Genomic DNA, 25,257 nt, shown 5'->3' on the forward strand with positions numbered 1-25,257 from the left:
CGGGACCCTACCCAGAGAAGCAGTGATGCCTGAAATGGAGCCCGAGATGATGATGTGGAGCGATGGAGCAGCTGGAAACTTTAGATCCAGAGAGGGAGAGCGACTGTGTGGTGAAGACCTGGGGGGTACGGGGCAAGGATTGCATGGAGGGGAGTGTAAGCATGGCAATGAGACGATATACGATAGAATGAATGCAAAACTAATGTTCTCCCATGTAAACTATCACATAATTTACAATAAAACATTTAAGAAAAAAAAAAAAAAGAGTATGCGGAGGAGGGTAGAGTCCCCACTGAATAGTTCTCATCTTGTCTAGACAGGTGTTTCATTCTGGTGTACAAAGGGTTGCTTTGAGTCAGCACAAACTGAAATGGCACCTAATAACAACTACACTAATATACCTTCATTAACACAATAAAGACAATTCTCTTTTCAACCTGCATTACATCAGCAGGTATTTGGTGGGACTGGCAAAGGCACAATTTAATCCATAACAGTTGTCTTTAGAAATTGACTTTTTTTTTTTCTTTCAGGAACCATAATAGCCTTGAGACCCATTCAGGTTTTTGTATGTATCACAGTTTGTTACTTTTCATTACTGAATAGCATTCCATAATATGGGTGTGTCAGTTTGTGTAACCATTGAAGAGCATGTGGTCATTCCTAGTTTGAGGTTATGGCAAATAAAGCTGCTATAAATATTTGTATATAGGTTCTTGTGTAGGCTTGACCTTTCATTTCTCTGAGATAAATGCCCAGTAGTACAATTATTTAGTTTTTTAAGAAATTGCCAAACTATTTTCCAAAAGAGTTATATCATTTTACTTTCCCAGCAGTGATGTGTGAAAGACACAGTTGCATTCTCCCCAGTATTTGGTGTTACTATTTCTTATTTTTAGCCATCCCAATGGGTGTATGGTAAGATCTTATCACGGTCTTAATTTGCATGGTGTGTCCAAAAGGTTGGTTTGAACCATAAGACAGGTGGTTCAAACCCACCAGCCAGCCGTTCCTCTGAAACCCTATCCAGGGTCACTATGAGTAGGAATTGACTTGATAGCAATTCACAGCAATGGATAGCCCTGGTGGCACAGTGGGTTAAGCATTTGGCTGCTAATTAGAAGGCTTGTGATTCAAAACCATCAGCCACTCCATGGGAGAGAGATGAGACTGCCTGCTCCTGTAATGATGTGCAGTCTGGAAACCCGAAGGAGCAGTTCTACTCTGTCTTGTAGGGTGTCTGTGAGTCAGCATCGACTCGATGGCAAAGGGTTTGGTTTTGGTTTGGTCTGGTCATCATCCAATTGCTCCAGTATCATTTGTTGAAAAGACAATTTTTCTTTGATCTAATGGCAATTTCCATACATTTACCTAATTTAATTACTATAATTTATATGAGAGGACTTCAAAAAGTTTGTGGAAATGGAATTTTTCCACTAGCTTTTTGAAGCCTGCTGGTATGTAGCCTGATTTACAATGCCCTGAATTTTGAAAAGAATCTCCTAAAAATTTGCCTAGCCTATCTTTCTTTGTCTTTGTTTCTTTCTCTCTCATCCCCTATCCCTTCCTGTGTTCTTTCAACCACACATCATTGTTGAGAGAGGCTTTTTGCCAGTTCACATCAGACAAAATCCAGTCCTGCCCTGGTAGTACCGACATTCAATGAAGGACACCAACTATAAATGGGTTAAGGGATGAGTGAATGGAGTGTCTCTGTCTGGGAACCAGGATGTGAAGCAAATAAACTGGGAATTGTTAGGATGGGTTGGTCAGAGACAAGCCCCCCCTGAAGGAGGGGACACAACAGCTGAGACCTGAAGACAAAGGTGAAGCCAAGCATGTGCCAAAAGGGAGGAGAAGGGCTCTATGCAAAAGGAAAGGGTTGGTGGTAATGGAAAAAAAGAAGCAATGAGGATGGAGCCAATGTCAAGGAGTGTGGCGAGAGAAGTAGGAGCCTCATCTGGAAGGGCCTGGTGGGTCATGGCACAGAGTCTGGGTCTAGTCCAAGAAATAGGGGGACACTAAGAGCAATTTGGGAGTTCTGGTGTGGCGCTGTGGGCTAATACATCAGACTGTAAAGTCATTTGAACTGTTAAGTCGGTGACTCAAGCTCACCAGCTGCTCCTTGGAAACCCTATACAGGGTTGCTATGGGTTTGGAACCTATTCATTGGCACTTAACAAAACAATAACAACAACAGAAATGTAACTAATTAAGGTTAAATTAGGCATTGAGGGTGATTTGATCTGATTTATGTCCTAGATTTGTCCCTTTGTCAGACCAGTCTCTCCACCATTTTTAAAAATTTAATGAGCCAGAAAAAGGCAAAACCTGCTGGATTTCCTTCTGGCAACCAGGACTTGGGCTGTCATGACTTCACAGGCTTGTTGGTCAGTTCTTATGCTCCAAGCCCCTCCCTGCCTCTCTCCCAGTCCAGAGCAGGACACCGTGGTGGTCAGCAGAGATTGCAGGACAGTGAAGCTAGGCCGGTGGTGATGTATGCAGTGAGGGCTGCTGGGAAGATGGTTTTTTTGTTGTGAATGGTCTCTTGGGGTAGATATTGTGAAATTACGTGTCTAGTGCCATTAGAAAACATGGCTATAAATTAGTCTGCTCAGAAGCATGGGGTGTGTAATAATTAAGTAATAAAAGTCACAACAGGGGTAAAAAAACCAGAAAACAAAGAGCCTCTGTTTGTGGATGGCTGCAGGCTGCTCTGTAAAGAGATCTCTGGGCACAAGGAACATTTCAAAGCTGCTGAGACTTCTCTCAGATAGAATCCCAGGGAAAGCTAGAAGACCACACATTGGAAGAGGCAAGGCCCCAGTTAGGAATGAGGCTTACTATACCTGGAATGTAGATGGGGTGGGAGAATGACAGGTGAAAGTTCAGGGTCCAGTCCAGTTCTTCGTTTGACTCAGGACCCCAGCAGCCAATGGAGTTAGCCTGGGTAAAGGAAGAATAGGGAAGGGTGAGAACAGGGCCTAAACAGGCAGTGGTACTCAGCTCTGGCCAGTTGTGCTGAGCCAGTTGTCAGAACCTCCACATTTTCAAGAAAATCTGGAAAGTTGAGTTTTTGTGCAAAGTTTTAAGTGTTGGAAACAATTTCAAAGCAGCTACCATGCAGACCAAATAAAACACACATTGGAATCTCCCAGTTTGCCATCTCCCGTCCTCAGTGGAATGATTGTGGGAGATTCACATTTCCTCAAGGCATCTCCATTTTTTCATTTCCCTGTCTGTGAAAAAAGGGCACTGGGTAAGATGAGAGGCTCTACACTTTGGACAATGCACCTTTGAAAATCTGATAAAAGTTGGGAAGCCTCTCACCAAACATAACATCCTTGAATACCTGCTAACAAATGATTGGCTGACACCCCAGGAAATTGGATGGGAGGGGAGCAGGGTTTAAGAGCCCTGGAGCAAGGTAATCTCCAAAGGCTGTAAAGACATGAAATGTGGTCCTTGAATGTGCCATCCCAACCCCACCTGAGACAAACAGAGTTAACCAGCATCTGCTGTAAGGTAGCTTTTACTTCTTGATGGTCCTGGGATCATCTGTTTCTGCTTCTGAGATGTTGTTAAGTGCCATCGAGTCAGTTCCGACTCATAGCGACCCTGTGTAGGGTTTCCAAGGAAAAGCTGGTGAGTTTGAACTGCCAACCTTGTGGTTCGTAGTCTAGTGTTTATCCTACAATGCCACACAAGATGATAGCGCCTTTAAAACCTAGTGGCTGGGGGTTCGGTTTGGGCGGTGCTAGAGATAGTGGTTACGAATTGGGCTGCGAACCTTAAGGTCAGCGGTTTTAAACTACCAGCTGCTCGGCGGGAGAAAGATCAGGCTTTCTACTCCCGTAAAGATTTACACTCTCGGAAACCCTGTACAGGGTTGCTATGGGTCGGAACCGACTTGACGGCACTTAACAACAACAACAACAGAGATAGCCAAGTAGGAAAAGCTCCGTGGGGGAGGGATTGAAAACCCAGAGAAGCTGCGTTCATGGAACAACACCAGAGCTCTGATGTCAGAAGGATCTTGTCTAAAAATAGAGAATACCAGAAAGATGTTTACCTGTGCTTTATTGATTATGCAAAGACTTTTAATGGAAGGGGTCATGACAAGCTATGGACAACCTTGTGAAGAATGGGTATTCCAAAACATTTCATTGTGCTCATAAGGAACCTGCATATAGACAAAGAGGAAATCCTTCAAACAATACCAGGGAACTCCGAATAGTTTAAAATCAGGAAAGGTGTGTGTTGTGGTTGTATTCTTTCACCATACTTACTCCATCTGTATGATGAGCAAATAATTTGAGAATCTGGATTATATGAAGAAGAATGTGGCATCAGGATTGGAGGAAGACTCATTTGCAACCTGCAATATGCGGATGATACAACCTTACTTGCTGAAAATGAAGAGGACTTAATACACTTAAGTGATGAATATCAAAGGCCACAGGCTTCAGTATGGGTTGCAATTCAATGTAAAGAAAACAGAAGTCCACAAAGTTGGCAGTGGATTTTTTTTTTTTTTAATTGAGTTGCAACCTTTACCCCTGGACCAATAAGTAACATCATGATGAACAGAGAAAAGATTGAAGTTGTCAAAGACTTCATTTTACTTGGATCCACTATCAACATTTATGGAAGCAGCAGTGGAAAAATCAAGCGATGTATTGCATTGGGTGAATCTGCTGCACAAGACCTCTTTAAGGTGTTGAAGAGCAAAGATGTCAGTTTGAGGACTAAGGTGCTCCTGCCCTAGCCCATGATATTTTCAATAGTTTTATATGTGTGTCCAAGTTTGACAGTGAATAAGAAAGACCACAGAAGAATTGATGCATTTGAGTTATAGTGTTGGAGAATAATATTAAAACTTCTATGGATTGCTAGAGCAAACAAATCTGTGTTGAAGAAGTAGAGCCAGAATGTTTCTTAGAAGCCAGGATGGTGAGACTTTATCTCTCATACGTCAGACATACTATGAGAACGGACCAATTCCTGGAGAAGGACATCATGCTAGGTAAAGTACAGGGTCATCAAAAAAGAGGAAGACCCCCCCTCCCCCCAATGAGATGGATTGGCACAGTGTTAGCAGCAATGGGCTTAAGTTTAACAACGATCATGAGGATGACGCAGGACCAGGCAGTGTTTATGCTGTTGTGCTTAAAGTTGCTATGAGACCGACTTGATGGTACCGAACAACAACATCAATGACGGCTATAATAAAAAAAGAAAATTAGAAAACAAATAGATGTTGACAAGGATATGTATAAATTTGAACCTTTACCCACTGCTGGTGGAAATGTAAAATGACACAGCCAGTTTTGAGGTTCCTCAAACAGTTAAACAGAATTATCATATGATCCAGCAATTCCACTCCTAGGAATATACCCAAACAATTGAAAGCAGGAACACAAAGAGTCAGTGTTTTTTGTAGCACTCCACATAATAGCCTCAAATGGAAACAATCTAAATGTCCATTTAAAGTTGAATGGATAAACAAAGTACAGTACATACATACAATGAATATTACTCAACCATAAAGAGAAATGAAGTCCTAATGCATGCTTCAACATAGATGAACCTTAAAAACATTATGCTGAGTGGAACAAGTCAATCCAAAAGAACAAATATCATATGGCCTCACTTATATGAAATAGGCAAATATAGAGAAACCAAAATTTATTAGTGGTTACCAGTTGTGGGAAGGAAGAACAAAGGAGTTGCTGATTAGGGGGTACTGGATTCTTGTTAATGGTGGTGGAATGGTTTGGAAAAAGATGGTCCTGGTGTAGCACTAGACCGCTAATCAAAGGTTGGTGGTTTAAACCCACCAGCCGCTCCTCGGAAACCCTATATATGGTCACTGTGAATTGGAAGTGACTCGACGGCACATAACAACAACAAAGGTTGCACAAAATGATTTATGTAATAAATGTCACTCAATTGTAAATGTAAAAATTGTTAAATTGGCAAACAATTTTGTTACATATTTTTACCACAGTAAAAAAATATAGCAAATAATACAAGAGTGAGTCAAAAATTCCCCGCACTCTGGCTGTAGATTTTATTTTAATCAACTTTTAGAAAAGACAAGTACATCATAATCACCTTACTTTTCAATACATTTTGTTCATCTGTCAACAAGTTTTCATACTCTATTACAAAAAATGTTTTAGGCTGAGCTGTGAGCCACAAATGCACCGCTGCCTTCACTTCTTCATCAGAGGTGAGTCTTCATCCTTGAAGGGCTGCTTTCAGGGGACCAAATCATTCCATCATCATTAACAAGAATCCAGTACCCCCTAAGCAATAACTCCTTCTTTACTCTTCCTTCCCACAACTGGTGACCACTAATTAACTTTGGTTTTCCTATATTTGCCCATTTTCACCTGAAAATCCAACAGACAAGATCAGGACTATGGGGAGGATGTTTTAACATCAAAACTAAGTTTTGCAGAGTCAACAGTGTGGGCAGAGGTGTGGGAACATGCATTATCATGCAAGATCACAATGCCCTTGGATAGCAGTCCCCTGCTTTTAATCCGAAGTTTAGATTTCAGCTCTTCAGTGAGCACATAACTGTAATAAACACTGTTGATTGTTGAACACTTTTCCTGATAGTGTTCCAACACTGACCTTTGAGAATACCAGAAAACTGTAAGCATCAATTTTCCAGCAAATGGTTAACTTTTGAACTTTGTCTTGGTCAGTGATAGAGGGTGTTTCCAGTCCATACTCTGCCATTTATTCTCATTTATTAACTTATCTATCTAATCACTTGTTTATATCAGTATGGACTCATGGATATTTATTTTATGTTTTGTGTTATAATCCAATACTAGTTTATTTTGTTGCTCAAAGTGTTTCAGCTTTGACCACTGGGGGCTCTTTCAGTTGCTTCCTGTACTACTTAGTAAGGCATCTTTTCAGGTCCTTTGTTTATTTTTTTTTAATTGAGTTGTTTGCTTTCTTATTGTTGATTTTTAAAAGTTGTTCCCATATTTTTCCATACCATTCCTTTATGAGAAATGTGGCTTGCAAATATTTTTCCCTAGTCTGTTTAATCTTTTTAATTCTCTTAACAGTGTCTTCTGCAGAGAAGTTTTTAATTTTCATAAAATATTTGGTGGGTGGTGTTGCAGCCCTCCAATTGCATCTCTCTGACATAATGTCTTTTACACTTTCAGTGATACTAAGATTTATATCATTCCATTCACTGCTGTCAGCCTGATCCATCAACCTTCTATCTCATTCTTTTAGCAGTCATTGATGAGCATTGTCTAGATGCATTTTCATTGGTGGTGGTAATAGTTATGTGCTGTGGAGTGGTTCTGACCCATAGCGTTCCTGTGTAGGGTTTCTGAGGCTGTAAATCTTTATGGGAGCAGAAAGTCTCATCTTTCTCCCACGGAGAGGCTGGTAGATTCAAACTGCTGACCTTAAAGGTGCAAAATAGTGATTCCCACCACCCCCAGTTAAGCCTATCATTCATCCTGCATTTATTGACCCTGTTTCTTCTATAAAGAACTTTCTCACATTACCTATTAAGATTACTCTGCAATACAGTTGTGATGCCATGAATTAATATGATTCTTCTAGATACAGATTTTGTGACTCCCATACAGTGACTGGGTAGACCTATGCAAATAAGGTGTTTGTGGCCTACCAAGGAGATTGGACAGCTTGCTAATAATGCAAATAAGGTGCATGGAACTCTTGTAGTGTTGTTGTTGTTAAGTGCCATTGAGTCAGTTCCGACTCATAGCGACCCTGTATAGGGTTTCCAAGGAACCACCGACTTTGTGGTTCAAAGCCACATTGCAGTCTAGTGCTTTATCCCACAGCACCACACAAGGACTCTTCTTGTGGGTGTGGGGTCATGTAAATAAAGCATACAGAACCCTAGTGAAGGTCAGTTTTGCTATCTTGATAAGCTTCAAAGGAGAGCCAATCCCAGGGCAGAAAGGGGACCTTACTACCATAAATTAAAAAAAAAGAGCACAGTCTTTGGGCCCAGGGTCCCTGTGCTAAGACCTTCCTAGACCCAGGAGACAGATAGAGAGCTGTAAAATCAGAGAAAGCATGAACCCGTGATAAGCTGTGGCTAGTGCAGTGGTGAGTTCAGCAGAGAAATGACAACAGCAGAGCAGCAGTGGGTTGGAGCTGGCTACAGTGGGTGTGTCAATACATGGAGCAAGAGAACTGAGTACCTCCAGACTGAAGGCTTCCTGGAAGAATGGGTGCCTCTGGGCACTTATTAATGGAGCTAAAGAGATTTGGTGTTGGAGGAGAATATTGAAAGTGCCATGGGCTGCCAAAAGAACCAACAGATCCATTTTGGAAGAAGCACAGCCAGTGTGCTTCTTGGAGGCAAAAATGGCCAAACTTCGTCTCTCATACTTCATACATATTGTCAGGAGGGACCAGTCATTAGAGATGGACATCATATTTGGTAAGGTGGAGGGTCAGAGAAAAAGGGCAGACCCCCAACAAGATGGACTGGCCAAGTGGTAGTATCGATGGACTCAAGCGTGGTAACAGTAGTGAGGTTGGCCCAGGATCGTTCTGCTGTGCGTAAGGTCGCTATAAGTCAGTATCGACTCGATGACATCTAACAACAACAACAAGAGATTTGTAACCCTTGTCTGAGTAGGGCAGAAACCAGGCCAAGAGGACCCTGCCCTCAGGGAGCTGAGAAGAGCCTGCTCTGAGGGTACTGAGAGGAATCTGTCCTCAAGGGGCCAAGAGAAGCCTGCCCTCTTTGTTGTTTTCTGGGTTTTTTGTTTTTTAAACTTTGTTATTAATGCTGGAGTAAGATGATATCTCATTGTTGACTTGATTTGCATCTCTGTGGTAGTGTAGTGGTTACGAATTGGTCTGCTAACCTCAAGGTCGGCAGTTTGAAACTACCAGTAATTCCTCAGGAGAAAGATGAGGCTTTCTGCTTCCATAAAGATTTACAGCCTCAGAAACCCTGTGCAGGGTCGCTATGAGTTGGAACCAAGTCCATGGTACTTAACAACAACAAATGACTAAGGGGGATTCCTAGTGTGGCCCTGTAGGATAAGCACTGGGCTGCTAACCACAAGGTAGGTAGTTCAAACCCATCAGCTGCTGCTCAGAAACCCTATACAGGGTCGCTTATGGCACTTAACAACAATAATGGCTAATGATTGTGAGCTTCTCATCATATGTTTGTTCGTCACCTGAATGTCTTCTTTAGTGAAGTGTCAGTTCATGTTCTGTACCCATTTTTTTAATGGATTATTTGTCTTCTTGTTGAAGTGTTCTATAAATTTTGCAGTGTCTGATATGTCTTCTATAAATTTTGTCCGTTGTCTCATATGTCTTAGCAAAACATTTTTCCCCATCCGTGAAGTCTCGTTTTGCTCTTTTGGTGAAATCCTTTGATGCATATAAATGTCTCATTTTTAAGAGGTCCAGTCATTAGTTTTGTTTTCTGCTTGTGTGTTTTCAATTATGCTTGATAGTGTATCAGATATCCTAAGTTTGTCCCTATTTTTTCATTGGTGATCTTTATAGTTCTAAGATTTACAGTTCGGTATTTCATCCACATTGAGTTCATTTTTATATATGGTGTGAGATACAGGTCTTTCATTTTTCTGCAACTGGATTTTCACTTTTGCCAGCACCATTTGTTGAAGAAACTATCTCTTCTCCATTTAATGCATTTTGGCCCTTTGTTGAAGATCAACTGTTTGTAAAGTAGATGAATTTATTTCTGGGGTCTCAATTCTGTTCCATTGATCTATATGTCTTTTGTTATACAAGTACCAAACTGTTTTGACTACTGTGGCTGTGTTGGTAGTAAGTTTTGAGATTGGGAAGTGATGGGCCTCGTACTTTGTTCTTCTTTTTAAATAATCCTTTGCTTATTGAGGTCTTTTTCCTTTTCATATAAAGTTACCGATTAGTTTGTTCATCTCTTTAATGAATGATGTTGAATCTGAATTGGGATTGCATTATATTCATACATTGCTTTGAATAGTGTTGACATTTTCACAATGTCGAGCTTTCCTATCCTTGAGCATGGTATATTCCACCATTTTTCCAGGGCTCTTTTGGTTTCTTGTAGCAGGGTTTTGTCATTTTTCTTTGTATAGGTCTTTTGTTTTTCTGGTTAGATTTATTCCCAAGTATTTAACCTTTTGAGTGGTTACTGTAAATGATATTCTTTTATTGATTTACCTTTCAGAGCTCTCCTTATTAATGTAAAGGAATGCAACTGATTATTGGACATTGTTCTTGTATCTGCTACTGAATCTATTGATGAGTTCCATTAATTTTCTTGCTGAGTCATTGAAACTTTTAAAGTATAGAATCATATTGTCTGCAAATAGAATTTTACTTCTTTGCCAATTGTATTTAACTTCCCTTTCTTACCTTATAATCCTGGCTAAGGCCTCTAGCACAATACTGAATAGGATAGTAATAAAGGGCATCCTAGTTTGGTTCCTGTTCAAAAGGGAAATGGCTTCAGTTTCTTATAGTTGAGAATGATCTTGACTGTTGGTTTTGTGCCTATGCCGTTAATGATGTTGAGAAAACTTCCTTCTCTTTCTATTTTGTGGGGTGTTTTTATCAGGGATACATGTTGGCTTTTATCAAATGCCTTTTCTGCATCAATTGATATAATCATCATATTTTCCCCTTTTTTATTTATGTGGTGGATGATGTTGATTGTTTTTCTAACATTGAACCATCCCTGTATAACTGGTGTGAATCCTACTTAGTCATGATGTATTACTTTTTTGATAAATTGTTGGATTCTGTTGGCTAAGATTTTGTAGAGAATTTTTGCATCTATATTCATGAGGGATATTGGTTTACAGTTTTCTTTTTTAGTCATGTCTTTGCGTAATTTTGGTATCAGAGTTATTCTTGATTCATAAAATGAATATGGGAGTTTTCCAGCCTTTTCAATATTCTGGAATAGTTTGAGTAGAATTGGTGTCAACTCTTCTCTGAATGTTTGGTAGAATTCACCAGTAAAGACATCTGGGCCTGGACGTTTTTTAGTTGAGAGTTTTTGGGATTTTTTAAGTTTTTATTGTGAATTATGTGATAGTTTACATGGGAGAACGTTAACTTTACATTCATCCTATCGCATATCGTTTCATTGCCATGGTTACAATCCCTTCCATGCATCATCAAACAACCAAAGGGTATACCCTGCAAGCCTGCCCCTTGGTCATCAGCACACAGCCCCTCTCCCTCTCTGGGTCTAGAGTCCCCAGCTACTCCATCTATCCATACCATCATCTCTGCCTCCATCTCTGGCATTACTGTTTCTCTGAGTAGGGTCCCACACTCCACTCTTTTCTCTTGATGGTCCCACCTCTGCTTCTGGACTGCAAAGTCAACCACTCCCCGCCTTTTGCTACAAAACATCTACCTTAAATTTCCAACCCTCACAGTCAGTCCTGATAGCAATTATTCACTATTGTACCACAAGAGTCCTATCCCCATCTCCTTTCATCAGCTCCACCCAGACAGATTGGATATTACTCAGTGGAGATTCTACCTTCCTCTGCACCCTCTGAATCTAGGCTCCCTCTTGAAAGCTTGTAAGACAGTCACTTCTTGCCTTTGTAGCCTCCTCCCATCCCCATTTTGGGTAGCCAATGTCCAAGTTTCCCATCTCTATCTACCCTGTGTACTGAGAAGGGTGGGAATGATCCTTTCTGTAAAGATTTGTTCCTTCTTTTGAGCTACTGCATCCATAGGTGTAGGTCAAGTTCATCAAATTGTATCCCCCTCTTCTTTCTTCTTCTAGTTGAGTTCTGATCATCCAGCCATTGAAGCCAGGTCAAGTGGCTATTATCTGCAAGTTTGGGTGTTCTTGTGTACGTCCCCTCACTTCTTATTAGCTGGATGCTTCACTCTCCACTCTAGTCCTTTATGGCTATGTCACTGTCTCTGGGCCCAGGAGTCCCCAGGTCTTTCCATATTGCTGGCCAACCAGGTCTCCACCAGGGTTCATAGGAGTCTATTGATATTGGTCAGACTTAGTTCACAGCTTCATTGCTGTTTTTCCCTTACTTCCTCTTATTGGTGACCAACGTGGTCATCAGTCAGACTACATTCCTGCTCGTGTATTTCCCTTAAGTCTTAGTCTTGGAACAGAGTTTTCCCTAAGGGAACCCGACCACCTGTCTTGATGTCTCCTGGGCGAGCAACTTGCTTGTTCTTGTAGTAGTCAGTCAGACTGCTGTTATTGATTTTCTTTCAAGAAGTATCTTCTGTTATTCTAGTCACCCAGGCTGGTCTGTTTGTCCTTTCAAGTGGAGATTTCCCACCTCAGAAGATTCTGGATGGGGTTCAGGATTCCACCTATGGTCTTATGCAATGTAAAGACTCCACAGGAAGCCTCCTTCAATAGGCAAGTTGTAAGTTGGGATTTTTTTAATGACTTGATCAATTTCTTCTTTTGCTATAAGCCTGTTCAAGTTTTATACTTCAGTCTTTATTAGTTTAGGTAGGTTGTATCTTTCTAGAAATTTATCCATTTATTCTAGATTTTCACATTTGTTGCCATATAATTCTTCACAGTATTGTGTTACTATCCTTTTTATTTCTGTTGGTTCTGTTGTGACATTACGCATATCATTTTTTAATTCGTGTACCCAGTAACTTTTAAGCAGAGTATTGTTCAATTTCTACATATTTGATTTCCCCCCTTGATCTTCCTATTGTTGCTTTCTAATTTTATAGCATTGTGATCTGAGAAGATGCTTTGTAATATTTTGATGTTTTAAAATTTATTGAGGTTTGTTTTGTAGTCTAACAAATGGTCTGATCTGAAGAATGCTCCATGTGCACTGGAAAAATATGCTTATTGTGCTGTTGTTGGTTTAAGTGCCCTGAGTAAGTCTTTGATGCCAAGATTACTGATTGTGTTGTTTAGTTCTTCTGTGTCTTTCTTGAGTTTCTTTCCAGTTGTTCTTTCCTTCATCAAAAGTGGTGTATTAAAATTGCCTAACATTATTTTAAAATGCTGTTGTGTCAGTTCCAACTCATAGCAACCCAGTATAGGACTTCCAAGGAGTGGCTGGTGGATTTGAACTGCCAACCTTGAAGTTAGCAGCCCAGTGCTTATCCTATAGCACCACACAAGAACTCCATTGTCTGTTTCTTTCTTCAGTTCTATTAGCATTTGATTTATGTATTTTGAGGCTCTTTCATTGGGAATATAGATATTTTTTATGGTTATGTCCTCTTGTTTAATTGAGCCTTAAATCATGATATAATGTCCTTTTGTGTCCTTTATGCTAGTTTTGTCTTAAAGTCTATTTTATCAGAGATTAAAATTGCCATTCCTGCTCATTTTTTTATTGCATTAGCATGATATATGTTTCCCATCCTTTGATTTTTAGTCTATTTCTGTCTTTGTGTATTAGATGTATCTCTTGTAGACAGCATATTGAAGGATGCTCTTTTCTAATCCATTCTGCTATTCTCTTGTTTCTTTACTGGTGCATTTAATCTATTTGCATTCAGTATAATTATTTATAGGTATGAATTGATTGCTGTCATTTTGCTGTGTGTTTTTTTGTGTGTGATGCCATTGGTTTCTTTGTTCCACATAATTTTCTGCTCTGAATTAATTTGATTTGTAGGTTTTCTTTTCTATTTATTTCTGTTGTTTTAATGTTGACTAAATCTTTGTGATTTTCCTCTTTTTCATTTTGATGTGAAGGTGTATTTATTTAAATTTTATTGAGGTTTGCTTTGTGGCCTAACAAATGGTTAGTTCTGTATGTGAGGTTACCTTGTAATTTGTTAACTTTTCTCCCTGTTTAAACAGCCTGTTTTATCTTGAAATCTACTTGACATACTTGCCATTTGGAAGTTCTTTATATATACTACTCCTTCTGTTTGCTTTGCATGTAGTTAACTTCATTAATTAGTATCTATGGTTCCCTATATTCAGTCTTGTAGGTTTGTTTTACTCTAAGTACTTCTACATCTGGATTGGGTTCTGGGTGGTGTTGTCATGTATGTTCATCTCAGATTGTTGTTTACTGTTGTTGGTTCTCACCCCATAGACACCCTTCAATATTTTTTATAAAATTGGTCTCATTATTACAAATTCCTTTCATTTCTGTTTGTCTAGAACGTCTTAATTTCACCGTTGTATTGAGGGATAGTTTTTCTAGGTATATGATTTTTGTTTGGCTATTTGTTTTTTTTTTCAGAGTTTTGCTTGTATGGTTTCTGTTGAGAAATTAGATCTTAGGCTTATTGTTTCTGTTTCATAAGTAACTTTTTGTTTTTCCCAAGCTGTTCTCAGGATTCTTTCTTTGTCTTTGGTTTTGGAAAATTTTATTATAATATGTCTTGGTGATTTTCTTTTGAGATCTATTTGGGGTTCATTCAGCTTCTTGTATGCTTTTCTTGTCATCTTTCATGATGTTAGGGAAGCTTTCTTCCAACAACTCTTCAACAATTTTCTCTATGCTTTTTATTGTTTCTTCCTATTTTGGAATTCTAATCACTTGTAAGTTATACCTCTTCATTATGTACAACATAACTCTGGTTTTCTTTGGATTTTTTTTTTCTTCTTTGTTCAGATTGTTCTTCTAGCATACTATTATTGAGAGATTTATTTTGAAGCTGACTAATTTGGGCTTCCATTGCTTTGCATTTGCACCTTTGCCCTTTCATTGTATTGTCTATTTCTGAAATCTTAGTATTAATCTTCTGGATTTCTAATCGCAGGTTTTGTATTGTTTCAAAATTTACATTTATTTTGTCTGTTTCTTCTTGTAGTGTTTTCCTGCATTATTCTTAAGTTCTGTGTTCTCCTTGCTTTCCTCAATCTTTCTGTCAGTCCTTTGTAGGTACCTAAATATCATTCTTTTGAATTCTTTTTCAGTTAGTTCCATTACTTTTTCTTCCTCAGAAACATTTTTTGGCTCTGCATCTTGGTCATTTGTTTGAGTCATTCTCTCATTGTCTTTTAACAAACAAACAAACAGAAAAGCACTGAAAAAACCCTCCTGGACTCTGTGGTGCTCCCCATGGTCATGGCCCCCTTTCCCCATGCTCACTGCCCTCCTCCCCACAACAAATCTAGTTTAAGAGGACATGTTTATGAACAATTATCAGTGATTCTTAGTTTGCTCTGCAGAACCAGAGGAGCTGTTTGTATCGGTCTACATTTAGATGGACAGTTTTTTTCACATGCTAGCAGGTCCCCAGCGACATCCAAGCAAACATGGATTTTTCTACAGTGCTGAGTTGGAACACTTCATGTTTAGTCTGCTCCACTTCCTCCCTCTGATACTCTTTCCACACCAGCCACATGGTTAAGAAGGAAGACAGGAATGTTTTTATCAACTCCAAGCCCTAATTCATATGCCCTCAAATCCCTCTACCCTACCCACCTTCTCAATCCAACCTCCTGGTTTGCATTGAGTTTTCTCCCAACAGTTGTTTGGGAAAAAAAGGTAAAACAAAATATGTTCAAGGTCTTGGTGCTCAGCCCAAGGGGCTCCATGCACTGGGACACCAATGGTCAGGGGTTTCTGCCTCTCTAGCCCATGATCAAGTCACCTTCTGACCCCTGGGTGCAAATACAGGGAAGGGCAGGAGCCAGCACATGACCTAGGGGGGCAGAGTTTCAGGATCTGGCCAGAACCCCAGGCAGCATCATTCACCTTGGCCACCCACAAACTTGTTGGTGATGAGCAAGGACTTTCTCTAGGGAGGATTCTGTAGGGTGGGGATGTTGTCACCAGTCATCAGGCTCTTGTCTGGTCGTGCACTAAGCAGCTGCTTATTCTTCACCTTGGCTTTGGCCATGTTGTAGTCTCCTGAGTCAAAGTACTTTTGCCCTTTCTAGAGACTCTTCATGAGGAAGTCAGAGCCTCCAGGCTTTTGTCTTAGGCTTGGATATTTGGCCTTTAACTTTGCCTCCTCGGCTCTCTTAAAGACAATACCTTCCTTCTCCTGTGGTGTCCTGCTTCTCCTCACTGGTGTCCTCTGAAGGATTCTTCTCTTCCTGTTTCTGGAAAATGGCGGGACTGGGACTTGGAGTGTAGGGGGCCCAGGAAATCCACTGGAGATGGGAAGAGGGAGGGGATGGGGATAAGATGCACTGCTGCTCTGGCTCCTGTCACAAGGGTTGTTGGGCTAAAATGGCCTGAGCCATTCTCTCTTGTTTCTTTGTGTGAGCTAAAAGTATCTGTTGTCTCAAGGACATTTTGGTGTTTTCGTATTTGTGCTTAATTGATTGTATGTTGATGTTCTTAGGCTCTCACCAGCTGTCTCTTGTGGTGTAGTTAGAGAATGGAAGCATGCGCAGTGTTCAAAGTTTCTGTTCATGCTCCTTAGTTTAGGGTGGGTTTGACTGGTGTTGCCTTCTGTCTACTGTTGATCAAGTGGTATAAGAGCTGGTACTGGCTCTTGCCCAGTGGGAGGAGCTTCAGAGGCTACAGTTGTGACTGGGCTGTATGTGCATAATTGCTCTCTCCTGTTGGGTGGGAAGGATGAGGAAAACCCCTCACCCTCAGACAATAAAACAAAACAGAATGCACACATAAGTAACTAACAGTGAAAAGAGAAAATAATAAAATTTATAAAGCAGAAAACAGAAAAAAAAATATGGTAACTAAAAAGAGAAAAGAGGGACAGGACAATGGAGCTATAGAAGAGAAGAGTAAGAGAAAATAAAAGATCAAGATTGAGAAAAAAACTTAGAAAAACCAGGGAGAGGAAAGATGAAAAGAGAGTAGAGAGTAGTAAAGAAAGATCAAAAGGGGGCAAGAAAAGAAGAGGAGAAATGAGAAACTGAAGAAAAAAGGAAAAACAAATGCAGAGATAGAAAGGATAAAATTCAAAGGAATGAAAAGAAAAGAAAGTATAAACAAAAACAATGAAACAATAAAAGGGAAAAAAGCAAACAAAACAAAAAAAACCCAGTGCAGCTGTTGGACCTGGGGGGAGGGGAGGGCTTCTCCAAGCCAAGGAGCTCATGAGGTGGGCATGGGAGGGATGAGACAGCAGATTTCCTAGACCTAGATGGAGTTCCTATCGGACTTGGTAATAATACCAAGTGTTCAGGGCACTCAGTCTGGAAGTAGTTTGTGGGGGCCCTTGATGGAGCTGGTTTCAGTGTGTGTCAGGACCACAGGGCAGCTATGAGCAGAGTGACTGGTTAAATGCTGGCCTGGTGACTTTGGGTTCTGTAGATCTGGAACCGAGCCTGCCTGAATCCATGCCTCACACCATACACAAATACAAATTCAAAATAGATTAAGGACCTAAATGTGAAAACATATTGTTATTAAGAGACGTCAAGTCAGTTCCAACTCATAGTATAGGGTTTCCAAGGAGTGGTTGGTGGGCTTGAACCACTGACTTTGCAGTTAGCAGTACAGTGTTTATCCTATAGCACCACTTCAGGACTCAAAAAAAAAAAAAAAAAAAAAAAAAGAGAAATGGGAACACTAAAACCATAAAATTCTTAGAAGAAAATGAAGGGACAATGCTGTAAAGATGAGCTTTGTTTTTCTTTTTTTTTCTACATTTTTACTGTGAATTGAGTGACAATTTACATGGGAGAACATCAGCTTTACACTCATCCTATCATATTTCATTTCTTTGCAATGACCACAACCCCCTCCATGCATCATCATTCAACAGTATTTGCTTCTAGTCCCTCTGTTTTTGTTTTTGGATGTACACCGAAGCACTCAGGAATATATACTCATTCAAACAACCAAAGGGCATACCCTACAAGCCTGCCCCCCAGCTGCCAGCACACAGCTCCTCTCCTTCCATGAGTCTAGAGTCCCCAGCCACTCTATCTCTCCAAGTCATGGTCAAGACTTGCTTTTAACAGTGGATTATATAATATAATAACAATAGCAAAAGACAAACAAGTCAGACTTCATAAAAACAAAAAGCTTTTGTTCATCACAAAACTACCCAAAAAAGTGGAAAAACTGGGAGAATATCTTTGGAAATCGTACATCTGATAAGAATCTAATAATAAAAAAATTTAGAAAATTTGATAACAACAAAAAGACAAATAACCAAATCCATTGAATCAATTCCGACTCATAGCAACTCTATAAGACAGAGTAGAATTGCTTAATAGGGTCTCCGAAGCTGTAAATTTTTACAGCGGCAGACAGCTTCATCTTTTTCCCCAGAGCTGTTGATGGGTCTGAACCCCTGAACTTGCAATTAGCAGCCCAATGCTTAATCCACTGCACAACCAAGATTCCTTAAAATAGACAAAGAGTTTGAATAAACATTTCACTGAGGAGGACATTCAAATGCCCACCAAACACATGGAAAGAAACTCAACATCATTAACCACCCTTATAACCCATTGCTGTCAAGTCAATTCTGACTCACAACAAATCTATAGTACAAAGAACTGCCCCATAGGATTTCCAAGGCTGTAATAAGGAGCTCTGGTAGTGTAGTGGTTATGAATCGGGCTGCTAACCTCAGGATCATCAGTTTGAAACTACCAGCTATTCCGCGGGAGAAAGATAAGGCATTCTGCTCCCATAAAGATTTATAGCCTCGGACACCCTGTACAGGGTCACTATGAGTCGGAACCGATTTCACAGCACATAACAACAACAACAAATCTTTACAGGAGAAGACCGCCATATCTCTCTCTCTTGCAGAGCAGCTGGTGGGTTCAAACTGTTGATCTTTAGGTTAGCAGTTAAGTACTTTACCATTGCCCAGGGCTCCTTTTCATTAGCCATCAGAGACATGCAAATCAAAATCATAATGAGATACCATTTCATTCCCATATAAGAGCAAAGATGTCAGCTTGAAGACTAAGGTGTGCCTGACCCAAGCCATTGTATTTTCAATAACTCATATGCATGCGAAAGTTGGACAATGAATAAGGAAGACCATAGAAAAATTGATGTTTTTGAGTTATGGTGTTGGAGGAGAATATTGAAAGTGCCATGGGCTGCCAAAAGAACCAACAGATTTTTGTTGGAAGAAGGGCAGCCAAAGTGCTCCTTGGAGGCCAGAATGGCCAAACTTCGTCTCTCACACTTCAGACATATTGTCAGGAGGGAGCAGTCGCTGGAGAAGGATATCATGTTTGATAAGGTGGAGGGTCAGAGAAAAAGAGGAAGACCCCAAGTGAGATGGATTGGCAAAGTGGCAGACAGCATCAATGGGCTCAAGCATGGCAACAATTGTGAGGTTGGCCCAGAATCAGGCAGTGTTTCATTCTGTTGTGCATAGGGCTGATTATACTGACTCAGTGGCACCTAACAACAACAACATCAAACCCACAATGAGATACCATTTCATTCCCACTAGGAACCAACTCGATGGCACTTAACAACAAGGATGGCTAAGGCGTCTTGGTGTGGCACTGCAGGATAATGCACTGGACCTCAAGGCCAGTGGTTCAAACCCAGCACTGCTCCTCAGAAACCCTATACAGGGTCTCTATGACTCAGAACTGACTTGACAGCACTTAACAACAACAACAAGGATAACAAAGATAAACAAAAACCAGATAATAACTAATTTTGGCAAGGATGTGGGAAAATTGGAATCCTTATCCATTTGGATAGAAATACAAAATAGTATTTTGTTGTATGTTGTAGAAAACAGTTTGGCAGTTCCTCAAAATACTAAAATTACAACTACCATATAATCCAACAATTTTACTTCTAAGTATATGCAAAAAAAAACTACAAAAACTTGAAAGCAGAGACTCAAACAGAGACATGTACACCAATGTTCATTGTAGCACCATTCACAATAGCCAAAAAAGTGGAAACAACGTAAATTCCCATCAAGGGATGTATGGATAGGCAGACAATGACGTGGAGAGATGGAGTGGCTGGAACTTTAGACCCAGAGAGGAAGAGGAGCTGTGTGCTGATGGCCAGAGGGCAGGCTTATGAAGTGTGCCCTTTGGTACTTGATGTAAAGACTCCTTACCTCAGCTGGTATTTTGAGCTACTATATCCATAAGTATAGGTCAAGTTCATCAAATTGTAGCAATTTCAACTCTCTTTTAAAGTAACAAAATAATTCTCAGTGTGGTTATGCTCACCTATGAGATCCATGCTACCTCCTAGACTTGGAGCTGAGTGGGTCTGATGCGTAGGGTCCCCCTTACTGCTCAGGGACTTTAATAATATTGTTAGTTGCCATTGAGCCAGCTCCAGCTGCTGGTGAGCCCACGCACAACAGAAAGAAACATTGGTCTGCTCAAATTCATTGCTGTGGTCACTGTGTATTTCAGGTGCCTTCCAACATTGGAGGCACATCTTTGAGCACTGTGTCTGACAGTGTTCTGTTGCGATCCATAGGGTTTTCACTGGCTAATTTTCTAAAGTAGATTGCCAGGTCTTTCTTGTTGTTGTTAAGTGCCATCCAGTCTGTTCCAACTCTGTATAGAGTTTCAGAGGAGTGGCTGGTGGGTTTGAACCACTGACCTTGCTATTAACAGCCCAGTACTTATCCTACAATGTCACATATCAGACTCCAGTATGCCTTAATATGGAAGCTCTACTGAAATTCATCTACCACAGGTGCACTGACTGGTAACTGAAATACTGCTGTGGTATCTCCCAGCATCACAGCAACATGAAAGCCACCATAGTACAACACACTGACAGATGGGTTGTTGTTGTTACCCACTACATGACCAGGGCTCCAGTGCAGAATGATGTTGTTGTTAAGTGCCATCAAGTCGGTTCCAACTCATAGCAACCCTGTGTAGAGTTTCTGAGGAGCGGCTGGTGGGTTTGAACTTCAAATCTTAGATTAGCAGTCTAGTGCTTCTCTTACACTGCCACACCAGGACCCTAAGAGATGGGTGGTGGGCTTTAATAATTGCACCCACTGTAATGTACTGCTAAAAGAATTCTGGTGTGGTGCTGTAGAATAAGCACTGGATTGCAAGGTCATTTGAACTGCAAGTTTGGCGGTTCAAACTCACCAGCTGCTCCTTAGAAACTCTATACAGGATTGCTGTGAGTCAGAACCAACTCAATAACACTTAACAACAACAACGATGTGCTGCCAAGAGACAGGGATATATAATACTCAACGCAGAATACAACGGTTGACGGTTCCCAGCTGTAGCACCCGGCAGGTGTGAAGTAAATGTTTGTTGAATTAATCATAGGAGTGGGGATCTGCTCCATCTAAGACTTTTGCAGGCTGGAAAAGGGTCTTCATAGCCCTGGGAAGATTTGCTCTGCAGTCCTACACAGTTTGGTATGTACCATGTGGGAAGAGTGAAGCTAACTTTTCCAAGAACTCAAGCTCTGTCTGGGTTTCCCTCTAGGCCTTCAACACCTTTCTTCGATCTGCTGCAGCACCGATACCAGCAGCTGTGGGTGCAGGAGCAAAAGGCCACCCAGAAAGCCATTAAAATGGAGAAAAAGCACAAGGTAAACATAGTCATCACTCCTGGGTGGCAAACTGTTGGGGTGGTAAGGGAGGGAAGGGCGTGAAGGGCTGGCCCAAGCAAAGCTTTGATCACATTAGCATTTGAATATGCTTGTCATTGTTGTTATTGTTAAGTGCCATAGTGACCTTGCAGTTCAAACTGACCTTGCAGCCCAGTGCATTAACCCACTGGGGGTGGGGAATCAAGTTGCTCTGCTATCCAAGCATCAAGGAGTCCTGGTGTGGTGCTGTAGGATAAGCACTGGATAAGCAAGGTTGGCTGTTCAAACTCACCAGCCACTCCTTGGAAACCCTGTACAGGGTCAGTATGAGTCAGAACCGACTTGGTGGTACTCAGCAAAGACAACGTCCAAGCATCAAAGAATTTTAAATGGGAAAGGATCTTGGCAATTCTCAGGTTCAGTCCCCTATTTAAATCCAGAGTTCATAAAGGACTGGCCTGTCTCTCCAGCAAGTTGGCCCCGTGTGTCTCCTAGGCAGAATTAGAACCCAGCTCTTCTGATTGCTGCCCAGGGTTTCTTTCCACTAAACCTCTCGGTGACATCAAACCAAACCCAACCCACTGCCATCGAGTTGATTCTGACTCATAGCGACCTTATATAAAGTTTTGGAGACTGTAAATCTTTGTGGGAGTGGACAGTCTCATCGTTCTCCTGCAGAGTGACTAGTGGGTTTGAACTGCTGACTTTGAGGTTAGCAGCCCAATACCTAACCTCTGGTCTAGATGGAAATGTACTCTGTGGTTCCATATAATAAGCACTGGACTGAGAAACACAAGATCTGCAGTTCAAGCCCATCAGCTGCTCCATTGGAGAAAGATGAGGCTTTCTGCTCCCTCAAAGATTTAAAGTCTTGGAAACTCTATATAGGATTGCTATCAGCTGGAACCCACTCAACGGCACTTAACAATAGCAACAACACTATAAACAATAAGGAAAAGCTAAAAGGGAAAATCTACTTTAAAGAGATTGCTTTAAAAGAACACATTCTATTGAACTTTGTTGTTGTTGTTAAGTACCATCGAGTGGGTTCCGACTCATAGTAACCCTGTCCAAGGAACGGCTGGAACCGCCAACCTTCAAATTTTGTTAAAATTAGTAAATAGAGGCCATGCTAAATACTTCATGCACATTAGATAAACAATATGGCAACCCTACTGTCAGAGTAGAACTATGCACTATAGGGTTTCCTTTCTTCTATTGTTAGTATACTTTTACAAGTATTTAGTTTGTTGTTGTTGACAATATATATAGCAATTCAACAGTTTCTACAAGCTCCATTTACTGGCAATGATGCTATCCTCACCTTGTTCCTCACTCTCTTTCCTGAGTTGTCCCTCTATTAGCATCATTTCACTGCCCCTCCCCACAAGGTACCTAGTTAACTTTCCAGTGCTGTTGTCAATTTGATCCCATATAAATCTTAAAAGATCATAGTGCTCAAGGCAGACATATTTTACTGGTTAAGCTACAGTGTTCTTTGGCTTTTAGAAGACTTCAGGGGAATATTTCTGGCTTAAGGTTTAAAGATGATCTCAGAACACTAGTCTCAGGGGCTCATAGGATCTTCATGGTTCCAGAAAATCTGGATTCCTTAAGACTTTGAAATTCTGTTTTGCACTTTTTTCCCTTTTGATCAGGATTCTTCTCTAGGATCTTTAACCAAAAGGTTCAGTAATGGTAGCCAGACACCACCCAGTTCTCGTGGTCTCCTAGTGAAGTTGTTTGTGGAGGCAATTAGCCACATATTTCATATCCTCTTCCCATTCCTGATTCTCCAGGCAAATGGAGACCAATTGTGCCTCAGGTGACCACTTGCAAACTTAAAAAACCCAAGGCACTGTGTAATGAGCTAGAAGGTAAAGAACAGAAGCACTAAACATGTTATTAGGCCAATTAACTGGAATGTCCCATGAAACCAGGACCATAAACCTCCAAACCAAGAACCAAATCCTATGAGGTTTTTGGTTGTACATAATCAGCCTCCACAGCTACTCTTCCTTTCTTTTTCTTGTCACTGCTGTAAATATATCTGTCACTCAACATATGCCAATTCAACTCTCTACATGTGCACAACTTATTGACAGCAATTACATTAATCAGCTCTGCCACGCTACCCTTAATCAGTGTGATATTTCCATCACTGTGAGCCCCTATTTTACCCCCTTCCTCCCCTAATAAACTTTGTTCTGTATGGATTCATCCTTTTATATAAGTGAGGTCATATAATAGGTGTGTCCTTTTGCGATTGACTTAATGCCCTCAGCATACTGTCTTCAAGCTAATCCATACTAGTATGCATCAAGACTTCATTTCTCATACTGGCTGAGTAGTATGAGCATGGATCACATCCTATTTATCCATTCATCTGTTGATGGGCATTTAGGTTGTTTACACCTTTTGGCTGTTGTGCTCCATTGTTTTTTTGGGTTTTTTTGGTGTTTTCTTCTTTATTGATGTGCCTCCTACCTTCTCCCAACACACAATTTTAGTCCCTTCCATCTACATCCAAAATAGAAGGTAGTAAGAGGGATTGTTATGATTCTAAGCCCTTTGGGTAGTTACAAAGGGAACAGAAATCAAAACAATCATTGGATGTGAGATTGACAACCAAAAAGTTTGAAGTAGAGTGGGAAAGGTGGCAGGAAAAGGAGGAACAGAGAAAAGAGGTACTAGGGGCCATCTCTACTACCCCTAGTACTAGGAGGGGCTAGAGAGAAAGCCTCAAACATGAAGTAGTACAGGTCCTGAAGAAGGGAGGCGGTGCTCGAGCCTGAAGAAGGAGGGATAGGCCAAGAACGGGGGTGGGGTTGGGTGGCATTTTTCTCTTTGTAGAAAGGGACCTCCCCACCTTAGAGGCAGCCACTTCACAGGCCGTAGACACTTTCATCACTGTAGGCAATGTATAGAAAGAAGTTTTCTTTGTGGTGTTCCTGGTATGACTGGGGGGTGGAATGACATTGTTGACAAAGAAGAACAGGGCGTCTTCAGCTCGAAGATGAATTCGCTTCTGGATTAAGAAGTAGAACTGACCAACTGTGAGACCAGAAGGCACCAAATATTTCTTTTTGTCTAGATCACCTATCCGAGCTTTGGGAGTCTTTTCTACTATCACCAGGACCCAGTCTGGGTATTTCTTTTGGATCTTCTCGCCCTCAGAGTAGCGTTTCTCAAACAGATGCTTCTCTTTATACACGAAAGACGACGGAGGCGACTCGTGGATTCAGCGGCTCCATGGGGTTTTCAATGGATGATATTTTTGGAAAGTAGATCACCAGGCCTTTGTTCTAAGACACCTTTGGGTGATTTTGAACTGCCAACTTTTTGGTTGGCAGCTAGTGTTTAACTGTTCGTGCCACCCAGAGGCTTTCTACATTAAATACATGATCTCATTTATGCCTCCCCAAAGAGTCCGTGGCTCTGTAGGATAAGCAATTAAGCACAAGGTTGGTTTGAACTGCAAGGTCAGAGGTTCCAACTCAGCAGCTGCTACTCAGAAATCCTATACAGGATCTCTATGAGTCAGAACCAACTCAAAGGCACTTAACAACAATAAAAGTCTATGAGGTGGGTGGTGTTATCCCTGTTTTCCAGATGTGGGAATTGAGGCTCCCAGAGATGGGGCCATAGTATGCATGAGGCATCTGAGCTGAGGTCTGACTAGCTTCCAAACCTGTGCAGTCTCCATTGGACCAACATTGCCAATGACTAATAATATGAATCCATAGCAACTGGCAATAAGTCAGCCAGAGAAGAATTTTTTTTTAACCTGGGAAAATATCATTAGCTGTTAATTTGCATT

At 40.9% G+C, this 25,257-nt stretch overlaps 1 protein-coding gene and 2 pseudogenes across 1 annotated transcript in view; 1 reads left to right on the forward strand and 2 right to left on the reverse strand.

Moving 5' to 3' along the window:
* LOC102812348 (chromosome unknown open reading frame, human C9orf171) overlaps positions 1-25,257 on the forward strand; it is a 221,405-nt gene that overhangs the window by 149,280 nt on the left and 46,868 nt on the right. The window contains exon 4 of the mRNA XM_006834896.1: positions 21,332-21,437. Coding sequence (XP_006834959.1) covers positions 21,332-21,437 — 106 coding nt within the window. The remainder of the gene's footprint in view (positions 1-21,331; positions 21,438-25,257) is intronic.
* Positions 15,685-18,764, reverse strand: LOC102812970 (annotated as a pseudogene).
* Positions 24,323-25,143, reverse strand: LOC102813354 (annotated as a pseudogene).

This window comes from Chrysochloris asiatica, unplaced genomic scaffold, assembly GCF_000296735.1.
Source record: "Chrysochloris asiatica unplaced genomic scaffold, ChrAsi1.0 scaffold00014, whole genome shotgun sequence".
In the NCBI taxonomy this organism is placed as follows: domain Eukaryota; kingdom Metazoa; phylum Chordata; class Mammalia; order Afrosoricida; family Chrysochloridae; genus Chrysochloris; species Chrysochloris asiatica.